Below are 23,903 nucleotides of genomic sequence, written 5' to 3'. Positions count from 1 at the left end.
TTTTTAGGTAATGGAAATGTTCTATGTTTTGATCACAGTGGTGGTTATACAGGTATATCATATGTCAAAACTCATTGAATTGTACATTATTGGTGTATTTTATTGTATACAAGTTATGCCCTAATGAATTTGATTTAAAGAAAAAAAAAAAAACAATGAAAAACCACCACACACCTATTAAAGTGACTAAAAGCTCGAACACTGACAACACCAAATGCTGGCAAAGATGCAGAGCCACAGAAACTATCACTGCTGGTGGGAATGCAAAAACGGTCCAGCCACTTTGGAAGACAGTCTGTCAGTTTCTTACAAAACTAAATATACTCTTACCATATGATCCAGCAACGGTGCTCTTTGGTACTTACCCAAAGGAGCTGAAAATGTGTCTACACAAAAACCTGCACATGGATGTTTATAGCAGCTTTATTCATAACTGCCAAAACTTGGAAGTAACCAAGATGTCCTTCAGTAGGTGAATGGATAAATAAACTGTGGGACATTCAGACAATCAAATATTATCCAGCACTAAAAAAAAAAAAAAAAAAAAAAAAAAAGTGAGCTTTCAAACCATGAAAAGACGTGGAGGAAACGTAAATGCATATTACCAAGAGAAAGAAGCCAATCTGAAAAAGGCTATATAGTGTATGATTCCAACTCGATGACATTCTGGAAATGGCAGAACTGTGGAGGCAGTAAGAAGATCAGTTGGTACCAAGGATAGAACTGGAAATGGGAAAAGATGAACAGAGCACAGAGGAATTTTAGGACAGTGAAACTGCTCTGTATGAGACCACGATGGTGGACAAGTGTCATTATACATTTGTGCAAACCTGTAGAACACACAGCAGTGAGAGCGAGCCATAATGTACCCTATGGACTCTGGGTGATGATGACCTGCAACAAATACACTGCTTTGATGAGGATGCTGATAGCGGGGGAGGCTGCGTGTGTGGAGAGGGGGTGCATGGGAAATCTCTGTTATCTCCTGCTCAATTTTGCTATGAACTTAGAACTGCTCTAAAGTCTATTATCAGAACAACAAAAAAGACATTTCAAAATATTATTCTAATAGCATGCCCAGCTTCATTTAGCTGGCATTTCCAAATAGTTGAAGGGGGAAATAGATTTAGAAACCCCCACATGGGAAGTGACCTCTGACTTATGATGGGGGTGTGTATCCACACTGGCAACATTATGTCTTTAAATCCACTCAAGAAGTTTAACTGAGGGCGCCTGGGCGGCTCAGTTGGTTAAGCGACTGCCTTCGGCTCAGGTCATGATCCTGGAGTCCCGGGATCGAGTCCCACATCGGGCTCCCTGCTCGGCAGGGAGTCTGCTTCTCCCTCTGACCCTCTCATGCTCTCTCTGTCTCATTCTCTCTCTCAAATAAATAAATAAAATCTTAAAAAAAAAAAAAAAAAAAAAAGAAGTTTAACTGACTTCATTCACATCTCCTTCCTAAGGTAAATAACCTTAAGAGTAGCCAGAGACAGTTTTAAAAGGAGTAAACAGAAAAAACACAAACAACACAGCAAGCACAACCTGCACAATGGGAGACCAACTCCTGGCCAGTGCAGCTCTGGCCACACTCTGCCCCCTTACCTCCCCCGCCTGCAGGCTCCTTTTCTATTTTTCTCCCTTCTAATCTCTGGCAAGCCAATATGAGCTTTAAAGATACAATGCAGTTTAGACAGTACTCTAAGCACAGTAAGGCCCTTTTCAGACATTTATCAGAAGTTTTCCTTCGAGTGCCACATCCGGTTGTCACACAAATTGTCAAGTTGTAACATACAGATTTGATTTTTTAAAAAAGATTTTATTTATTTATTTGAGAGAGAGAGAGAGAGAGAGCACGAGTTGGGGCAGAGGGAGAAGCAGACTCCCCACCAAGGGGGGAAGCCCGAAGCGGGACCCGACTCCAGGATCATGACCTGAACCAAAGGAAGATGCTTAACCAACTGAGCCACCCAGGCGCCCCTAGATTTAATTTAATAAACAAAAATTTTTAACTGTTAGATATTTAGAATCCACAACTATTTTTTAAAATCCTAACTCTATAAAGTTGCTTCTTTCAGGAGTACTTTCTTTGACAATCTCTTCAGAACACGCCTAGCCCTCTCCCTACCACAGGCTGGCTGGCCGCACACCTTCGCTGAGAGCAAAGCCAGAGGTGCTGCAGAGCAGCACGGGCACGCCAGTGTGCACCCGCCACCTCGGACGATCCCAGGGGGCCACTGTACTCCAGCCAACACAGTATTAACAATCAGAATGCTTTTCCACTCAGCAAACCCAGGTGCCAAGTGCCAGCAAAGCCACTCACTGCTTACCTACTGCTATGTGCCTTCTGCTGTCACTCTTGTTAGTGAGCATAAACAACAAGAGAATATAAGACAGAGTGAAGTGCCAACTTGATAATTATTTGTGAAAATGTGGATTCCCTCCCTGCCATGGTGCCATGAAGAAACAGACAAAGGAAAGATTATGCCAATTGAGAGGAGGCAGCCCTCACAGCACTGCTGGGCACACAGGAGGGAGGAGCGGATGCAGTCAGCTAAGGTCCTTGGGGAGGGTCTGGGCCTGGAGAACACCCCCAGGGGAGAGGCACGGGACTCAGAGGAATAACCACACTCCTCTGGTATGGACAAGCTGGCGAGGGCGAGAAGGCTTCAACTCAATTAGCTGCAGAGGGACACATACCTGCAACAGAACAACATGAACAGGAGGAAGGAATGGAGAAAGACACAGAGGTTAAAACAATCACACTGAAATCTCTTACTTCCAATTCTCAAAACCATTTCAAATGGTCTAGCCCATTCCAGAAGGCAACAGCTTTCAGTTCTGTATTTTACCATTCACTAGACAACATTATTTCGCTGGTCATGGTCCAAGATTGAACCTTCCCTGCCGTGTGCCACCTTTGGTGTTCCTGAACAGATTCTAAAGAATCTTCACTCATGCTTCCATATGGTAAACACCTGTCACCTGGGCTACCCACCATCCAAACATCTTTTCTATTTGAGGGAATACCCCAGGATAAGTAGTGTCAGGGCCCATCTCCCACATCTGAAGCAAAGGGGTGCAAATGCTCTGTCCTGCAGACCGCTGGCCTTAGAGCCTGGGCACGTGACCCACGCCCTGTCACATCAGTAATATCATGGTGGGTTATTCATACAAAAGACTGTTCAGGACCAACACCTTGTGCCTTTGGCCTAGTCAGGATGCTGTGAACCTTCTGGACCCACAACTCTTAGGGAAACATTATCTCATGGCAACCACGTCTCCACACGATGGCAGCTGGCCTGGCTAGGAGAGGCAGGGAGAGCCGAGCAGCTGCAGGGGTAAGTGGAATCACACGGTGGAACGGCAGCTCCCTGACTGGCCAGCCAGACTAACACCACATTGAGGGCTGCATGCCCCTGGGGACTTGAGGCCCTGAGAAGGGCCTGCACAGGCCACACTGTCCTCAGGAGATCAGAGAAACCTCACACAAACCCAAATGGAAGCAGAGTCTCCAAAACAACTCCTGTACCCCTCAAAACTATCAATGTCATCAGAGACAAATAAAAGCTGATTAAGAGGTCTAAGGAGCCCGAGGATTAAGGAGTGTGACGCCAGATCATGTCTTGTCATGGAGGGCCTCGGGACCAGGAGGGGCAGTACTGGGGCAAATGAAAACAGTGGACATGGAGTGTGGATTAAATACAAATGTCATATCAGTATCATTTTTCCTGAATTTTGTAACTGGACTGTAGTTACATAAGAGAATATTCTTTGTTTAGAAAATACACTCAGAATTATTAAGGGTAGTAAAAGTGCCTAATGTAGACTACCTACTCTCAAACGGTTCAGAAAAACGTAATATTAAGAACTGGTCTGTACGGATGAAGGGTATACAGGAAATCTCTACATTATTCTTGAAATTTTGTAGAAGTTTGAAATTATTTTAAAATAAATTTTAATAAAATACTGAAGAAATACTTGTAAAATGTTGTTTTAGAAAGTACATAATTTTTTCTTCTGCCCCTTGTACATTTTCTACAATGAACATTAGTTTCTTTTACATTTGCAACTGATAAACTTCACTCATACTCTACAATTATACAGTATAAAACATTTCAGAGGTTTGGCCCAGAAGGGGATTCTGTCAAGCACTTTCTTCTATAGTCTCACCTTTCCACTCATTTTTTCAAATTCTTCTCTGAGAGGGGGAAGGGAAGAGGAAGGACTGTATCCGATATTATTAATAACTTTTAAAATGTCTCACTCTGAAGTAGTTAGCTTTTAGCAGTCCATGACTATGTTAAAAAGAAGGTACAACTAAAAGAAAGAATGCTGCTAGGAATGAGATTTCAAAAAGTAGTGTTTATAGGTGTACTCAATGAGATCTGTGCTGCTCCTTCTCTAAGCCTCTGCTTACTATGACAAATGACACACACAATGAAGCAAATGTCACTAGGTCCACAATTAATAACTTAATTTTACTGAAATTTTAATGTCTTTTCTTCGCTTCTACATATAAGCAAAAAAAAATGTTTAACACATTATTCTTTGCAGTTCATCTCAACATAACTAAAGTTTTTTTTTTTTTTTTTTAAGATTTTATTTATTTATTTGAGAGAGAGAATGAGATAGAGAGAGAGCATGAGAGGGGGGAGGGTCAGAGGGAGAAGCAGACTCCCTGCTGAGCAGGGAGCCCGATGCGGGACTCGATCCCGGGACTCCAGGATCATGACCTGAGCCGAAGGCAGTTGCTTAACCAACTGAGCCACCCAGGCGCCCAACATAACTTAAGTTTTAAAATTTAGCATTTGGAGCACCTGGGTAGCCCAGTCGGTTAAGGGTCCAATTCTTGATTTTGGCTCAGGTCATGATCTCAGGGTCGTGAGATCAAGCCCCGGGTGGGCACCACACTGGGTGTGGAGCCTGCTTAAGGTTCTCTCTCCCTCTGCTCCTCCCCCTAGTGCATGCACGCATTCCCTCTCTCTCTTTAGCGCACTCCCCCCCTCCTTTAAAAGAAAAATAAATACAAATACAAATAAATAAAATTCAGCATTTAGGGGCACCTGGCTGGCTCTGTCAGTAGAGCATGCAACTTTTGATCTCAAGGTTGTGAGTTCAAGCCCCACGCTAGGCATAGAGATTACTTAAAAATAAAAATAAAATTTTTTAATAAAAATTAAAAATAAAATCTTTTTTAAATAAATAAAATTCAGCATTCAAGCTGTAGTTGCAAATTTAAAATACCAGTAACTTCAAATAAGCCAAATTTAAATACAGATATTTGATGCAAAAGTCAGCTTCATAGCTGTAAAAGCCTCAATCCTCCTCCATTTCTTCCTCCTATCCCCATGTCAAGTTTTCCACTTCAAAAAGAAACCTCATTGCCTCCTAGTTTAAAAAAATTCCCAAGTGTTTTCTCTCTCCGCCAGAAAATAAACCAAGAAATAGAGAACATGAAGACTCTCCAGGACTCATCTTGACTGCTGGGCTGGGAGCCCATCCTCACTGTGTCCATGGCAGAGCCTGGCTCAGGAGGGCCTGGCTGGAAGAAATACCCTAAATTTGGTGGGGTTTTTATTCCATATAAAACATGGTGCTGAACACTTTGTTCATTTTATACCCCAACATGGTACACAGAGGAGCCCCCACGCAGCAGTCCAGAACAGCCTGCCACCTTTCCCCCATCCCATGCACTGCATCCACATGCAGAGAATGGACAACAAAAGGATTCCGGACAATGAAGATGAGTGTGCGAATGGTAGACTCGGGGTGATCTTTCCTTTTGCAAAATGAACTTAATGGTACTACATGGTTTTTTTTTTTTTTTTTTTTTAAAGATTTTATTTATTTATTTGAGAGAGAGAATGAGATAGAGAGAGCATGAGAGGGCGGAGGGTCAGAGGGAGAAGCAGACTCCCTGCCGAGCAGGGAGCCCGATGCGGGACTCGATCCCGGGACTCCAGGATCATGACCTGAGCCGAAGGCAGTTGCTTAACCAACTGAGCCACCCAGGCGCCCCGGTACTACATGTTTAATATTTTTAATAAAAAGAAAGCAGGGAACACTTAAAATGGAAATATGCATTCAACACAGGAACATCATTACCAAGAATCTAATACTTTAAAATTCAATTGCAATATTGTTTGCAATAGCAAAAATAATTAATCTAAATGCTGAATAATGGAGGATGGTAAAGTAAATCATATGTGTCAAATATACAGAAGCTCTTGGGGCGCCTGGGTGGCTCAGTTGGTTAGGCGACTGCCTTCGGCTCAGGTCATGATCCTGGAGTCCTGGGATCGAGTCCCGCATCGGGCTCCCTGCTTGGCAGGGAGTCTGCTTCTCCCTCTGACCCTCCCCCCTCTCATGCTCTCTCTATCTCATTGTCTCTCTCAAATGGATAAATAAAATCTTTAAAAAAAAAAAAATATATATATATATATATACAGAAGCTCTTTCAGCCAATTACAATGGATGTTTAAAGAGTTAACACCATGGGAAAATCACGTTGAGTAAAAAGAGGAGACAAAAATCCTACCTACAATAGGATTTAAAGCTACCATTTAAAAGCAAATTCAAAAAATAAAAAATTCAAAACTATTCATAGAGTAATGCATATATTTTGTATTAACAATGGCTACTCTGGGTGGTGGGATTATAGGTGATTTTTCTTAACCATTTTTACAGTTCAAAATGTTCTATCACAAGCATTATTTTATATTACTTAGAACTTTTTAATATTTTAAAATAAACTTTACTTGAACATTTTAAAGACCACCAGCATCGTACCAAATCAATTCAACAAGTATATGAATTCCTTGGACCTTACTCTCCTAAATGGATACCCAAAACTCTAGCCCACAGTCCCAATCAGTAGGCTGGTGGTTAGCCCTCAACCAAGTGCCAGATTAGCTTGATGCACTCCAGCACAAAAAAACCTGCAACCAACTGCTAAGTTTTAAATTCTTTCTCCTAAATGGTGCTTTCTAACCTTGAGTGCCTGCCAGAAGCTGCTGGAGAGTTTTTTCAAAATACACACACACACCCCATGGCCCCCACTTCCCTAGTTAACCAGTCTCTGAAGGGGGAGGGAGGTCAAGCATGGCTATTTTTAATTCTACCACCAAGAAGCAGGGCCAACATGTCACCATGATGACGGTAATGAAGTCAGCAAGGGGGTGTGAGACAGACACAATCCTGTACCTTCCATGCTTCCTAGAGGGAGGGAGCAAAGGGATAATGGGGCATGAAGGGATAAGAATCCTGAATTTGGGGAGGGACACTTTGACAACAGGCCCCACAAGTCTGAGAGCACATCCTACTTGTTCCTTACTGGGTTTACCACATAAAATGATGTGCTTTCACAGCTGATGTCAAAATTGCAAAAACCAAAGTAATCTGTGCCTTAGTACAACCCTGAGGGATTTTTCTCATCACCTCCAATTTAACAGGTCCAGACGAAATCCAACCACTTCCCATGGGTTAGGGTGGCTATGAGGTGTGGGTTTACTCCCAGGACCTCCTCATGGGGCACACACTGCCCTCTGCCAAGGACCTGGTGCCACTCCACACCCACGTGGTCCTGATGAGGCTGCTGGTCTCAGCACCCCGTCCACTGTGGCTCAAGGCGCATGCAGAACCAAGCGGTGTGCTTCCACGTCTTCTCACACTGTCAAACAGGTGACTCTGGAGAACACAAGCGTAGGTCCTTCCCCTCCCTCGGTTCCTCTCCCTCCAGCCAGGAGTGAATTCATAATTCTTGTCTGTGGAGACTAAGGATACCACCACTGGGAAATACCACAGAGCGGAAGAGAGACATCCCAGTCCTTGAGAAGCACCTGAGACCACCTCAGCACATACATCTCCGTGGTGGAGCTTCTACTTCACCCAGCTTGGATTCTAGCACTCCACAGATCAAAAAGGGCCCAAGACAAGAAACACACAGAATGAAGGAAGTGCAGTAAAAAATGAAGGGCAAAACCAGAAAAAAACAAACAAACAAACAAACAAACAAAACAGCCCACAGGAGTAGAATATCAGTGCCCAAATGCACAGCAGCCAGCCAGGAGCCTCCGTGTCACACTCCCCAGCAGGGCTGGGCACTTGCTCTGCCTCCTGTGTTCAGACTCCATCAGCAGCACCAACGTTCCATCAACTGGAGCCCAGACGCATGCCTGGCAGCCGCAATTCCCTCACCTCTGCAAGCTGCCCAACATTCCTGCTCCTCCCTCATTGCAAGAGCACCTACGGGTGCCTGCTTCCCTACTCCCAGGTAGCCAAGTATGGCCATAAATCCCAGCATGAGGCAAGAAAATGCACAGAAGTACCTGGGACTTTGTGAAGTGCCCACCCTGCTGCCTGGAATGCAGAGGTGATGGCTAGGGTTCTGCTGGCCATCAGAAACCATGAAGACAAGAGCCACAGTGAGTCTGCATTTTTAGAACAAAAGAGAAATACACTCTATAGGTTCACAATCACTCATCTACAATTCTGAAATCCCCAAAGCCTGGTTTTGGTGTTATTTGTTTGGCTGCAAAACCTGATCTGAAGGCAAGAATGTGCATGTTTCTCTGCAGAAACAGGATCCGTGTGGAGGGGCAGCAATGCCCAGCCTTTGTGGTGGATGCCAGGAACTGAGTGATAAGCACTGGGTCACCCTTCTAGAATCCCAAAAGATCTCTGTCCCATGGTCTGCCCAAGGTTCTGCAGACCAGCCTCCTGTTTAAACCCCTGCTAGCTTCTGTGTCTGGTCACCAGTGGCCAGACTCAGGCCTGGCTCTGCCATCCATCTCCAGCCCCCCTCTCCTCAGACACAGGCCCACTATGTGGTCATGGGATCACCCTTCTGCTCACCACCAGAGGTCCCTGGATGGTGAAGGACAAACTCCCAGACAGGCAAGGTGCCACCCAGCCCCAGGCCCCCGGCCCATCTGTCGACATACACAGCTTTCTAGACTGTCTTATGCCAACTGCCCCGGGCCTCCCTGCCCCTGCCTTTCCCTGACCCTCACAGTGACTACAACAACATTTCTGCCTCTGCCAAGGCAGAGCCATGTCTCCTTGGCCCTCACGTCATAGCTCTGCATGAAGGAGCTCAACCACTATGCACTCCACTCAAAAAAAGCAGAGTTTCCTCATGGACTCTAGCTCACTGTGAAGGAGAGATCTGAGATCAGAAAGAAAGAATGTTTGTACTGTAGTTTAAAGTATTTACCTTTAAACAAGAGAGGTGCCCTGCAGCCCCTGCGCTGCCTCAATCACCATCCAAGACCCCTGGGCTCACCCCAACCAGAGCAAGGACAGGTGCCCAGACAACCAAAAAAAAAAAAAAAAAAGACACATTACAACAGGGTAGGAGAAGAGTGACTCAACTGTCCAAAGCATAGATGCCAACAACAGACAGGAAGGTCTGGCACATAATTAGGAGAAGCAACCCCTCCTTTTTTTTCAAAAATGAAAAAGAAAAGCTTTCTTTGTATCCATAGATAAAATCTTTAGCAGGGGGCGCCTGGGTGGCTCAGCCATTAAGCATCTGCCTTCGGCTCAGGTCATGATCCCAGGGTCCTGGGATCGAGCCCCCATCGGGCTCCCTGCTTGGTGCGAAGCCGGCTTCTCCCTCTCCCACTCCCCCTGCTTGTGTTCCTGCTTTCGCTATCTCTCTGTCAAATAAATAAAATCTTAGGAAAAAAAAAAAATCTTTAGCACAAGCCCCAATAACTCAACTTATTTTTTTAAGATTTTATTTTTATTTTTTGACACACAGAGAGAGAGACATCAAGAGAGGGAACACAAGCAGGGGGGAGTGGGAAAGGGAGAAGCAGGCCTCCCGCCGAGCACGGACCCCGGTATAGGGCTCGATCCCAGGACCCTGGGATCATACCTGAGCTGAAGGCAGACATGGCTGAGCCACCCAGGTGCCCCTCAACAACTTACTTTTCATGAATCTGATTTTCTTTGCTAATCAGAAAGCCAGAGAAGGACTAAAATTCCTATTATACTGCCCTATGACAGCAACTCAAACAAAACACAGAAACCTCAACATGTGGGGGCCATGTAGCATTTACACCAATAACTGATTCCACATTACTTCTTATTCCTCCTTTAGAGCAGAAGGGCAAACCTCAGATTTTTGAAAACTGGTGATTATTTTTATTTTTTAAAGATTTTATGTATTTATTTGAAAGAGAGTGAGTGTGAGAGAGAGCATGAGCAGGGGGACGGGGAGAAGCAGACTCCTCCGCTGAGCAGGGAGCCTGACGTGGGGCTCAATCCCAGGACACTGCCCCTGCTTGTTCTCTCCCTGTCAAATAAATAAATAAAATCTTTTTAAAATTTTTTTTAAAATAAAAGATTTATTTATTTATTTGAGAGAGAGAGAAAGAGTATGAGCAGGGGGAGGGGCAGAGGGAGAAGCAGACTCCCCGTGGAGCAGGGAGCCCCAATGTGGGCTCAATCCCGGGACCCTGGGATCATGACCTGAGCCGAAGGCAGACGCTTAACCGACTGAGCCACCCAGGCGCCCCTTAATGGCGTTTTAAATCCAGATATGCATTGGGTATACCACACACAAACACTTACATACAATTCCACCAATGCAATTACTCCACACATACTGTTCTTGAACTTTTCTGGCTAAATATGGGAACTTCTTTCTATGTGGATAAATACACTTTAATGGCTATATGGTATTTCCTTGGGCATAGGGTAGTTTACATAATCTAAATGCCAAAAAAACATTAGATAAATTAGTGCAATTTAAAAACCTATTTTAGTTTGTCTTGTAGATTTTCCAATCTTCTAATTAATGGCTGTTTTTTGGCTTTGAACAGAGCTTAGTGATTAAAAACAATGGCAAAAAAACTGGATGTGGGTTTGAATCTAGCATTTCTAAGCTATACACCTTTGGATTAACACTCTCTAAGCCTCAATTCTCTCCTAAAATAGGGACAAGAATCAATTCAACAGAGGGGCGCCTGGGTGGCTCTGTCAGGTGAGCGGCTGACTCTTGATTTCGGCTCAGGTCCTGGTCTTAGGGTCATGGGATCCAGCCCTGTGTCAGGCTCCACGCTCAGCTCGGAGTCTGCTCAGGATTCTCTCTTTCCCTCTGCTCCTCCCCGCGCCCCACCCCCCCAATCACACTTGGGCGTTCTCTCTCTCAAATAAATAAAATCTTAAAAAAAAAAAAGTCAATTCAACAGAATTCATAGAGCAACTGAGAGCAGGTGCTGGGAAAGCCAGTGTGCCCTCATGGGCAGCTGCTATCCCATCCTCATCACCAAGCATAGGTAAGAATTCCACCCTCCCCACTGGCGTGCTACATACATGGTAACATTTTAAAACATTACAATAACTTAAATGCAAAATTATTTCTTCCTTTCTGTTAAAGCAAAATGTTCTTCCTAGGACTCAGGTATTTGGAAACATTTCTTTAACAAAAATCACTATTATGGTCTTGGCTTGGGGGGGGCGATTTTAAAGAAAATGAAATCAACATATCAACAGTATAAGACCAATGAAGAATTTCATATTTCCTGATTCAAATTACTAATAGCCAAGATAGACTTAATTTTTTAAAAGATTTTATTTACTTTAATTGAGACACAGAGAAAGAGAGTGAGAGTGTACAAGGGGGGAGGAGGGTCAGAGGGAAAGGGAGAAGCAGACTATGCTGAACAAGGAGCCTGATGTGGGGCTCGAGCCCAGGACCCTGAGATCATAACCTGAGCCGAAGGCAGATGCTTCACTGACTGAGCCACCCAGGCGCCCCGCCAAGATTGACTTATTAAGAATGACAGCCGGACTTTCATGTTATTTTGCACTCGAGGTAATTAAGAAATTTCACTTTTTAAAAATGGAATAATAAATTTGATTTTATTAAAATGTTGTCACATTGGGGCGCCTGGGTGGCTCAGTTGGTTAAGCAACTGCCTTCGGCTCAGGTCATGATCCTGGAGTCCCTGGATCAAGTCCCGCATCGGGCTCCCTGCTCGGCAGGGAGTCTGCTTCTCCGTCTGACCCTCCCCCTTCTCATGTGCTCTCTCTCACTCTCTCTCTCTCAAATAAATAAATAAAATCTTTTTAAAAATAAATAAATAAATAAAATGTTGTCACATCACTAAATCCAAGAAAAAGAACTGCTACTATTTCACACTCAGTGCAAAATGACAAAAAATGAGAATTAAAAGAATTAAAATTTTCACTCAGAAAAACTGACCATCAGGAGTGACATCAGCAAAAGAGCTCATTAAGAAGCTCCAAGTTCTCATTCACCCTCACCCCACACATAAATACACACACAAACACTGGAAAACATGCAGCAACTGTCAGAACCAATTTGTGAAAACTCTGCAAGGCAGTCAGAAGTCTGCAACCACCAAGTGCTGAATCAGGAAAGAGGTACCACAGAACGGCAGGCAGGTTTTAGATTTTGCTGCCCCTGCCTCTCTCTCTGGCAGGGAAGCAGCAGGCCTTGATCTTGAAGCACAAATGGCCTTAAAACATAAAAGGTCTTAAAGTAATAGTCTTAAAGTAAAAACAGTCTTAAAGTGGTAACAGCCAGGGTTGCCAGTATGGGGCTGTTTTCCTGGTTCTAGGGAACAGAACAGACTTTGTTCACTATTTATTGTGTATGTCTATTCTAACCTGCCACAGACTACCTGAAGGAATGACACAGGCACTCCTCTGGTGTTTCATTTAACTCAAAACTCAGGCTGAAAAAGCTTGAAAACACTGCAAGTTGAATAACAACCCTCAGAACCTGTGGCAAAAGATTAGTCTAAACATACAATACACTGCTAAGGCAAAAGCTAGGGAGAGTTTCTCGGGGAAATCAGGACATTCAAAAGTAGCAGGTCATATTAGGAAGTTCAGAATATTGCACACATGTCCAGGGCAAGATGCATGCTTATACAAGACCTGAGAAGACCCCAGGTTTTCACCTTGGGCTGATCCCTAGGCACAGTGCAAGCCTGATCAAGAGCTGAAGGAGGGCCCAGGCACAGAGCCAATATGCAAAGAATGGGAGATAGGAGAGTTGCTTATGTTCAGGAAATCTCTGTCGAAACACCAGTTAAACACAAGATATGAAACAGGACTTCAGGGACTACACTGTGAAGGAAAATAGTCTTTGGAATAATAGTCTGGACAAGTCACTAGGCAAAGAGAACTCCTACAGCCTTCAACAAATAAAAAACAACAAACCTTAGGGAAGGAGAATCTGATTTCCAGAGTTATTACGTTGTAATAGCCAAATGTCCCGTTTTCAAAGACAACAAAATCAAAAGGCACACAAAGAACAGGAAAGCATGATTCAGTCAAAAGAACAAAATAAATGAAAAGAAACCGTCTCTGAAGAAGGTGAGACAGGCCTTGCTAGACAAAGACTTTAAAACAACCATGTCACGGGCACCTGGCTTAATCAGTTGGTAGAGCATATGACTCCTGATCTCAGGGTTGTAAATTAGAGCCCCACATTGGGTGTAGAGATTACTCAAAAAAAAAATCTAAAAAAAAAAAAAAAAAAAAGTTTCAAAAAAACAACCATGTCATGTTATGTGCTCAAATAACTAAACAAAAACACAAAGAACTAAAGGAAGTCAGGAAAATTACAAAGGAACGAAAAAAAAAAACAGAAATTATAAGAAGGGACAAAACAGCAATCTTGAAGTTGAAAAGTACTGTAAATGAAATGAAAAATTTACCATAGTGGTCCAGCAGCATGTTTGAGAAGGCAGAACAAAGAATCCACAAACTTAAAGATAGGATAACTGAAATTATCAAGTCTGAGGAGCAGAAAGGAAAAAAAAAAAGACTGAAAAGAGCCTTAAAGGACTCATGGGACATCAGTAAGTAGACCAACATACATATTATGGGAGTCCCAAAAGAAGAAAAGAAAAAGAGGTAGAAGGAAAATATTTGAAAAAATAAAGGCCGAAAACATCCCAAATCTGATGAAAGACATAAAAACCTACAAACCCAAGAAACTCCATAAACGCCAAGTAGGATAAACTCAAAGGACCCATATCAAGACATTACAATTAACCACCAAAAGACAAAGGGAGAATCTTGAAAGCAGCAAGAGAGAAGTAACCTGTTACATACAAGGACTCAATAAGGTTAATGGCTGATTTCTCATCAGAAGCCATGAAGGCCGGAAGACAGTGAGATGACATTTAAAGTGCTAAAAAAAAATTAATTAATTAAAAAATTAAAACTGTCAGCTGAGAATTATATCTGGCAAACCTGTCCTTCAAAAATGAGAGAGAAATTAAGACATTCCTCATTAAAAAAAAAAAAAAAATTGAGGGAGTTCATTAACACTACACCTGCCCTAGAAGAAAAGTTAAAGGGAGTCCTTCAGGTGGAAATAAAAGATCACTAAACAGTTACTCAAAACCATATGAAGAAATAAAGAGCTCCAGTGTAGGTAAATACATGAGAAAATATAAAAGTTCATATTACTGTCATTTTGGTTTGTAATTCCACTTTTGATTTCTTATAGGATTCAAAATACAAATGCATAAAAAAATTATAAATATGTTATTTGGCACACAATGTATAAAGACGTAATCTGTGACAACATAAAAGGGAGGAGGAAGGAGATATACAGGAGGAGAGTTTTTGAGGTTGATATCATTTCAAAATAGATGGCTTTAAATTTAGGATCTTAGGGTGCCTGGGTGGCTCAGTCATTGAGCATCTGCCTTCGGCTCAGGTCATGATCCCGGGGTCCTGGGATCGAGTCGCACATTGGGCTCCCTGCTTGGCGGGAAGCTTGCTTCTCCCTCTCCCACTCCCCCTGCTTATGTTCCCTCTCTTGCTGTCTCTCTCTCTGTCAAATAACTAAATAAAATCTTAAAAATAAATAAATAAATAAATTTAGGATGTTAAATATAATCCCCATGGTAACCACAGAGAAAATCACAACAGTTTACTACAGAAAGAAAGAAAGAAAGAAAGAAAGAAAGAAAGAAAGAAAGAAAGAAAGAAAGAAAGAAAGATATAGAAAGGAAAAAAAGAAAGAAAAAGAAAGAAAGAAAGAAAGAAAAAAAGAAAGAAAGAAAGAAAGAAAGAAAGAAAGAAAGAAAGAAAGAAAGAAAGAAAGAAAAGGAAAGAAAGAGAAAGAAAAAGAAAGGAAGGAAGGAAGGAAGGAAGGAAGGAAGGAAGGAAGGAAGGAAGGAAGGAAGGGAGATCAACTAAACATAGAATCAAGCAGTTAGGAAGAAAATGACGGACAACAAAGCTCTAAGACATAAAGAACAGCAAAATAGCAGAAGTCTTCCCTTACAGTAATTACTTTAAACATAAATGGGTTAAACTCTCCAATCAAAATACTCGAGACAAGAAATTTAAATTTTTTTCTTTAAAGAAATATTAATGCTTACTCAGCCAATTCTCCTGTATCAGGCAAAGGCAATCCACACCACAACCCCATGAAGTCGATTCAGTAATATCCATGTTTAAAGAAGAGGACCCTGAGGCTGAGAGATTAAATAGCCTGATCACATGGGGAAGAGGCTCTCACCTCCCTTGTCCAAGCAGTGCTATGAGACTGTTCACTAATGAATGCCTGCATTACTCATTCTTACCTCACCCTCAATCTTTCCTAGGTGGAGAGGTTTGTGGAAAGACAGGAAATAACAAGCAACCTCGGAGATGTGGCTCTTAAGTGAAGACCCTGGAAAGCTGCCTCCACAGAACAGAGAGAGGACCTAAGACTGACCTAGCACCTACTGGACACCAGGCACTGAGATACACTCAACCAGTCTTCTCAGCAATAAAGTCTTTTTAATTTTGTTATTCATTTTTCATGTTTCTTTGAGTCCTTTTTAATAAATGTCCTTTTTATTTTTCACAATTTTATCTTTTACAGCAAAATTGCCTTACAGTCAATTAGTTATGTAGCAAAAATGTTTGCAAAGAAAATACAGGACACAGGCAAAAATGCAGTATTTTTGCACCACCTACACACTCAACATCACCTACACACTCAAAATGCTACTATATACAGAAAAAGACCAGAAAAATATTAACAGTAAGTGTCCAACTTATTTGTTTAGGGTTTTTTTGTATCCCATCTGTTCAAGTAAAAGTCAAAAGATGAATTTCAAGCTGCCAATTATTATAACAAAATACCATGAGAAAATGGCATCTGACAGTAGTCTTTGGTATGACACTAATGTCATACTCCCTCATATCATCAGTTCATTTTTTTCAGGAAAACCAAGAGAAAAAAACAAAACAAAACAAAACAAAAAAAAACCCCCACCCCACCAGAACAATTCAATGTCTCTTTTCCCCCATTAACTGTAAATGTTTTCAGAATAATTTTACCAATAAGATATGCCTGAGAGTACATATTCCAAGAGGGAGAACAGTGGGCTACTCCTTAAAATACTAAAACCAATCTTATAACCTAGGTAAGATTTATAGAAGGTGTTCTGTGCGTGTCCTTCCAAAACTGCAAAGGGAGTGATTCCACATCAGGCTTCATTTTAGAAAGGGGCCTGCCACTGAATTTTGAAACAAATGCTTGGTTAGCTTCAAGGTTTTAAGTAGGTATGATCTGTAAAAAATTACTAAGATTCACTCACAATAGCGCCAAGAATAATATCCAACTGCTGTTATCAACTACCCTAAGACTATGCTGGGGGGGGGAGGGGTCTTCCTCCCCACTACTGACATTTGGGGTTGGATCATTATCTGTTGGGGGGGAGGGACTATCCTGTGCATTATAATATTTTTAGCAACGTCCCTGGCCCGGCCCACTAGATGCCAGAAACAGCAACCCACTCTCAGTTATGCCAACCTAGCATGTCTCCAGATATTGCCAGATGTCCCAGGGAGGGGAGGGGGCCCTGGTAAGAACCACTGTTGTACTTCTGATACCTTTCACTGGGTAAGACACACAAGCATTCTGTCCCAAATGACAAAAAAGCCAAATAATGTCTAAAATCCCTACGGAATTCTCAGCAGAGCACCACACATACTCTAGAAATTGATGCATATAGGAAAGGCAGCTTTCTTTGAGAGAAAGTACGCACGAGGGGGAGGGAAGGAACAGAGGGAGAGAGAGAATCTCAAGCAGACTCCACGATGACCACAGAGCTTGACCTGGGGCTAGATCTCATGACCCCAAGATCATGATCTAAACTGAAATCAAGAGTTGGACACTTAACTGACTGAGCCACCCAGGCACCCCAGGAAAGGCAGGTTTCTAAAAAGTGCTTCCTAATCTCCCCATGCGGGCACTTCCTGGGATGACAGCAGTTAGCACCTTGTCGTGGTGCTCAAACTGCTTCAAATCCCAGAAATGGTGATGTGTGCCTTAAGCCCTGGTGTATTGTTTCATTAGCATATTCAAAAAATACTCATCAAAAACTGGGACCAAAAGTGTGGGAAGCTGACTTACTATATTATCGTTATTTAAGATACTGTAAACTGCTCCAAAACCCAAACATAAAAGAAAACATGAGCTATGCAGAAATTAAGTTAAACAGATAAGAATACTACCCAAGATGTTGATGCTTTCATTAAGAATCCTTATTTTAGAAACCATCTTTTCTTCATTTAAAAAAAACAAAAAACAAAAAACAAAAACACCTTTCTCTCTCCTCAGCAAAACAAGAATTGTTGCATTTTCACAATGGAAAATCTGTTGTTACTATAATAGCCTCATCTTCTGGAATATTTCCACCAATTATGCATGAAGCTTTGCTGAGCTTCTGCAACTGTGGATCTAGATGGGAGGAACTGGTAATTGGGGAATCAAGTCTGACTGGAATCCCATCACTAAATAGATGATCAGTCCTTGAGAACGTTCACGTAACAGTAACATCCTAAATCAGCACTCAGTGGGTACACATATTTTGGCTATAAACCAAGTGATGATAGCTCTGTGCCATTTCCAGAGGGATACAAACACATACAGGACCCAGTCCCCACACCCTGGAAGACCAGCAGAAAGAAACTTGAGCGAGGTGAGTTACAGCACAAGATGATGAGGAGGGAATATCTCTGCCTCCTTTAGCCTGACAGCACAAAGGGGCGGGGGGCCTGCTAGTCCTGAGAACAGGCTCCATGACCTACTACTAAGGGTCCTGAGCACCACTATCAGCCTGGAAAGCACTCAGATGACATGACAGGCCAGCAGAGGAGCCCAGCTTCAGGTCTGTACTGACTCCCAGGAAGAAACCATAGCCCAAGTTTCAAAAGTATATATGGTTCCTTACACTTCAATAAAAAAGCAGTTTTAAAAAGAAAAACAGGGCCCCTGGGTGGCTCAGTTGTTAAGCGTCTGCCTTCGGCTCAGGTCATGATCCCAGGGTCCTGGGATCGAGCCCCGCATTGGGCTCCCTGCTCCGCGGGAAGACTGCTTCTCCCTCTCCCACTCCCCCTGCTTGTGTTCCCTCTCTCGCTGTGTCTCTCTCTGTCAAATAAATAAATAAAATCTTTAAAAAAAAGAAAAGAAAAACAGTACATTGTAAACTACAAAGTTCTTCAATTGAGGAGAGAAGCCATCCTTAATTTCCAAAATAACAGTTTAGCCAATTGCATTAATGAGCAAGTATCCTTCAAATCAGACCACAAACAGGACACAACTTTCAATCAGTTCTCTTCCCTGACTTTGTACCCAAGGCAAAGGCACTTTTCCTTTTCTCCTGAATCAGGAAAGTTTTATGGTGATGCTTACAGTTTGGATCAGAACAGAACCAGAATAGAAGTTTCCAGAGGAAGGGTACCCCCAATGGACCTCTCCTGGCCCAGCCTGCTGGATAACACCAACCACATCCCACCGCCGGTTCTTATGCTTCGGTGCTAGGAAGGAGGGGGCAACCTCTCCCAGCTGAAGGAACTTCAAACTTCACTCACTACTCCAAGAGGCCCTAGATCAATTTACTGCAGGCATGTGTGCATGTGTACAGAGCTATGAGCAAGATGAAGAATGCTGGCCCTCAGGAACATTGCTGCCCTCGTGTCACATTTCTGGCACATTAAGTCCTCACGGGCTCCTTCACACCAGGACACTGTGATGGACAAAACACACGCAGCCCGATGGAGGAGGGACACAGACACAGAGCTAATTGTGTCATGCAACGTCACACAGTTATCCCATGTTACACAAGAAAGAATGAAAATTCAGACAGGTTAAGTGGCAGGGGTGGAATCTAGCCCCCGAGTGTCCAGCTCCAGAGCCCGTCCTCACCATCTCCTGACGCATTCAGACACATATGACCACTGCAGGTTACAGGTCCTGTCATATAGGCTTGCTTCTCAAAATGTGTTATGAATTCAAGTTATTTTAAATCTAAACTGTGTCAAACCACTCATTAAACATTAAAATAAACTAAGTTTTAAAAAAATAAATAAAAATAAAATAAAATAAAATAAAATAAACTGAGTTTTACCACTGGAAGAATTACTACATACTAGGTGAAGTAGAAATTAACCCAGTTTGTTGGGTTATTTTTAACTTAGTAAATTAACAATTACATAAAAATAGCTGCCCTATGTTCCCAATATCAGTGATAAAATATAATGAAAGCATATTATAGCTTTTAAAGAAAAGCACACAGTGGTCATTAAAGAGCAATTAATTTGTACGCTGAGCACTGAAAGTGCAAAGCACCTCTGCCCCTCTGCTATGTATATGCCACTACGCATCACCCGCTCCTGGGTCCCGGAGTCCAGCCATCTTGGTTCCCTGCTCTCAGCTTTGTATACAAGTTGGTCAGTCTCAGGTCATAAAATGAAGGCATCTCAGCCAACCCCGCAGCCCTGGAACAAGAAAACACAACAGACCACACTAGTGGGTCTGCTCTGGTCTTCAAAGACAGCCCCATTGGATCTTCTCCTACCAGGAACCCTGTTCTTCACACCTCGTCTGTGTCTCCTCTGTGGGCCAACCAGGCCTCAGCTGCATCTCTCGGGGGTTCCTTCACCCACTTAGCCCTGGTGACCCACAGGGTCTCCACTCCTCCTAAGCCTACTCTTACCTCCACCCTCCTTACAATAGCCCCCTGCCCCACAAACTTCTTACACCCTCACTTCCCCTCACTCTTGAGCCCCACACCCAGCCTCCTTCCTCATCCTCCAAGAGGTCCTGATCACCAAGCCCATGGATCTCTGTGGAACATGACATTGGTGACATCTGAGTCACTTCTTGAGGCCATCTCCTCACCTGGCACTCTGCTTATTCTCCTCTTTCTGTTACTGGTATTCTCTGGGAACCCCGGTTCTGCCCCATCCCCACTTCTAAGCACGACCACGTCATTGTGAGTTCCTTCAGTTCTTTTCTTGCAATCTTTGCCTGGAAAGCTCCAGAAGCCACTCTCTGCTCACCTCTCTCCAGTCCCAACCTTCGAGGATGCTATCCCTGATTTAATGAGAAAGTCTTCAAATGTGACATTACCAAACTTAATCTGCAAGTTAAAACATGCCATACAAGAAAGTAGCGCTGTATCACGAACTGATTGGCAGTTCATTTAGCATAGGAACAGGGTCACTTTTCTAAATAAACACAATTGTAGTTTCACATGTTAAATAGTTTGGGGCAGTAACAAATTCAACCTATTCTATTTATGTTTGGCTATTAGATATTCTAGGACCTTTCTGATCAAAAATATATCAAATTCACTTGACATTTCAAAGTACTTGAACAACTGTTAAAGAGTTGCTTATTTTTATTTATAAATTATACTTAGTTTGCTACCATGGCAACAGCAAGAGCAACAACACACCCAGACATTCCTGCCCAGCAGATCTTCCTAAAACACTTTATTGCCCACTCAGGCACCAGACTAGGTCCCTAGACAAGTAAGAACCCTGTCCCCAAAGGGGACATTCTTCATTCTGTCACTGACCATATTGAAAATGCTTCCAACAGGCCCAGGCAAACCTCACACTCCACAACCAGGCCCAAGGTCCCTTCCAGCCTAAATTCTAAGTTCTTCAGCACCAGGCTACTGGCCCAGGGACACCGATAAAGCCACCTCCACCAGCTCACTTCCAGGAGCACCCCCCCACACACACACAGGTGGCCCAGGATTCCTCCACTGAGCCCACCCCAGAGAACTCCCCAGGACCAATAACACCTGCACCTCCGGTGAGTCAGATGCTCCTGGGGAGGAAAAACTTTATGCATCTGTACACACAGCGTCACACACTTGGCTGAAAATCAAGGATTTGTGGAAATCACCTGTTTTCTGGAAAACCACATACCCTGGCACTCATGGGCATGTTCAGCAATCCCCCCCCACACACTTGAGGATCCCGGTTCTGCTCACCAACCATCATGGAAAAACCATCTGTAACAGATCCTACCCAAACTGTTTAAAATACAACAGCCAACACACAGGATCATGGACCTCATCTTTCTCTATTCCCCCTAAATTAATACATTATTTGCTATTTTAATAAAATGGCAAATCATACTTTCAGCCTAAATTACTTATGTACTCCCCCAAGTTCTCTGTATGTAAAATTTTAACACTAACTACAAAATACAAATTCACTCAAAAATTGGAATTGGACTAAAATCACTGTCATTCAAATAAGAGACCAACCATGGATTGTCGTGTTTTTTTTAACTTGTACAGTCATTTTCAATTCAGTGGACAAATCTGCATAACTGCTCTAAGTTACACATGCTTTTAAACTTACACAACTTGAGTGCTCGCTTCGGCAGCACACATACTAAACTTACACAACTTGACTTTCTGACTTAAAAAGAACTTGTAAAACGTTTAATTTCAAGAAAAAGATTTTTAAAAACAATTTATCTACATTGAGCTAATACCAACTGTCTTTACACCGTTTATTTCATCAATAATGTTACCACTCTGCACCAAACAGTAGGAATGATGCTTTACAAAGAGAGACGCACTACAGAGTCCTATCAGTTACCTACTTATTTCACGCTGTAAAAATGTCAAAACCCTTCTGTGAAAAAAAATCCCTGGGCCCATAAGAAGTGCAGGGCTCGGGGCGCCTGGTTGGCTCAGTCGTTAAGCGTCTGCCTTCGGCTCAGGTCATGATCCCAGGGTCCTGGGATCGAGCCCCGCATCGGGCTCCCTGCTCCGCGGGAAGCCTGCTTCTCCCTCTCCCACTCCCCCTGCTTGTGTTCCCTCTCTCGCTGTCTCTCTCTGTGTCAAATAAATAAATAAAATCTTTAAAAAAAAAAAAAAAAAAGAAGTGCAGGGCTCATGGAAGCCTTGGTGGCCCCAGACAAGCTGGAGGTGAAGGTCAGAGGCTCTGCCTCCACCGCACGGCCTCTCTTACTCAGCCCTTCTTTGGGTGGCACTGTACCCCTCAAAAAGTCTGATTTCTGCTCCCTCACCAAAAGGTCAACTTACCCTGTTTAGCATGTGAACATAAACAGTTCTGGCTGATGACAATAAGAGAATTTTCCTTAAAAACCTCAAAACCCTCGGAATAAAGATATAAAATCCTTCGCGGTGACCTCAAGTTGTTTGTAAACAACAGACTGTGTGACTGAACAGGCCCCACCACTGAGTTTACCCAGCCTGCAGGACACACACACAGCCTCCTCTGAAACACGCCCATCAAAGACTCAGAAACGGCTGGTGCGACTTCCCAGACCGTGGGAGCAACGAGACAGCACACACGCACAAAAATCAAGGAATCAAGAGAAGTAACAGCTCTTATCAGCATTTCCAGCAACTAAAAGCAGTTAAAAAATTTCAGTTTGTGGACAAAGGCTTTATTTGCAATGATCTAGAAAGGAGCCCCTGAGGAATAATTACTATTTCCTAGGCAGCAAGTTTGTTTTTCGAAGTAAATGATAACTTCATAAAACCGGAGGACCAAGTGAACCGTTTTGTAGGGAGGCTGACAACTCCCCGTGAAGCTCACCTAACAGCCCACGTGACCTTATAACAGCTCCTAAATAATCGACGGACTGAAAAGCAAAGTCCTATTAGGAGTGTCCAGTTTCCCCCCAATTTTAAGGTGCAGAGCGCGGATTTAAAAACGAATCATGCTTGAAGAGGCCGCAATTTTTAGGGTTACTAAAAATACGATGGGGAAAAAGGAGCCCTTACAGCTCAGAACATACACTGGAAGTACCTCACTACTGAAAACCCGAAGCACAAAAGAAGTCTCAAGCAGCCCATCACTGTAAGATCCAGATTTTAAGTTACGAAAACGCAGGCTTCAGCGCGGGGCCGCTGCACCCGCCAGACCGCGCCGTGCGTCCCCAGTACTACCTACACGCCGCTCACGAACAATATATGCGAGTCCCGGGGGAGCATCGGCCCACGTGCACAGCTGCCGGGCCTCCGGCCACGCGAACGAGAGGCCGGAGCGCCTGGGCCGTGGATCGGGCTCTGGCCCGGCGGCTGGGTCCCGGTCTGGGTTCCGGCCGTGCACAGGACGGCCAAGGGCAGGGCTGCGGGTCTGGGTCCGCATGCGTGTCCTCCCCGCGGGGGGGACCGAGGCCGGGGGCGGGCGCCCGGGCCGGGGCCGCACGGCAAGCGCGGGTCGGCGGCCCCGCCGGCCAGGCCGCCGCCCCCGGCCCCCGCCCCTGCCCCCCGCCCGCGGGCCCCCGACCCCACTCACACGCGCGGCAGCTGCAGCGGCGGCGCCCCGCGCCTCTGGAACACGCCGTCCACGAACACGCCGTTCTTGCCAAGGCAGCGCAGGTAGAAGTCGCCGCCGGCGTCGGGCCCGGGCTGCGCGGACGGCTCCGGGGCCGCCCCGCCATGGCCGCCGCCGCCCGGGGGCGTGAAGATCTCGAGGTGGCGCCGCGAGATGAAGCTCGAGTGGCCCATGCTCACGTCCACCGAGCCCTGCGACGAGTTGCGCCCGATGGTCACCGAGCGCTTCTTCATCAGGTACTCGAACTCGCGGCCCTCGAGGCGCGCCACGGCCCAGCCGCCCGGCGG

General features: G+C 44.0%; 1 protein-coding gene across 1 annotated transcript in view; it reads right to left on the bottom strand.

Annotated features, from left to right (window-relative positions):
* The window catches only part of FOXK2 (forkhead box K2), a gene marked incomplete at its 5' end in the record, with an annotated part of 70,114 nt that extends 46,211 nt beyond the window's left edge, over positions 1-23,903 (bottom strand). Inside the window, one exon of the mRNA XM_032429996.1 lies at positions 23,578-23,903. Within this exon, the coding sequence (XP_032285887.1) occupies positions 23,578-23,903 (326 nt within the window). The remainder of the gene's footprint in view (positions 1-23,577) is intronic.

The sequence above is a fragment of the Phoca vitulina genome, unplaced genomic scaffold (genome assembly GCF_004348235.1).
Source record: "Phoca vitulina isolate PV1807 unplaced genomic scaffold, GSC_HSeal_1.0 scaffold41, whole genome shotgun sequence".
Taxonomy (NCBI): Eukaryota; Metazoa; Chordata; class Mammalia; order Carnivora; family Phocidae; genus Phoca; species Phoca vitulina.
The sequence above is the reverse complement of the archived record's forward strand: the minus strand, read 5'-3'. Positions and strand labels throughout refer to the sequence as shown.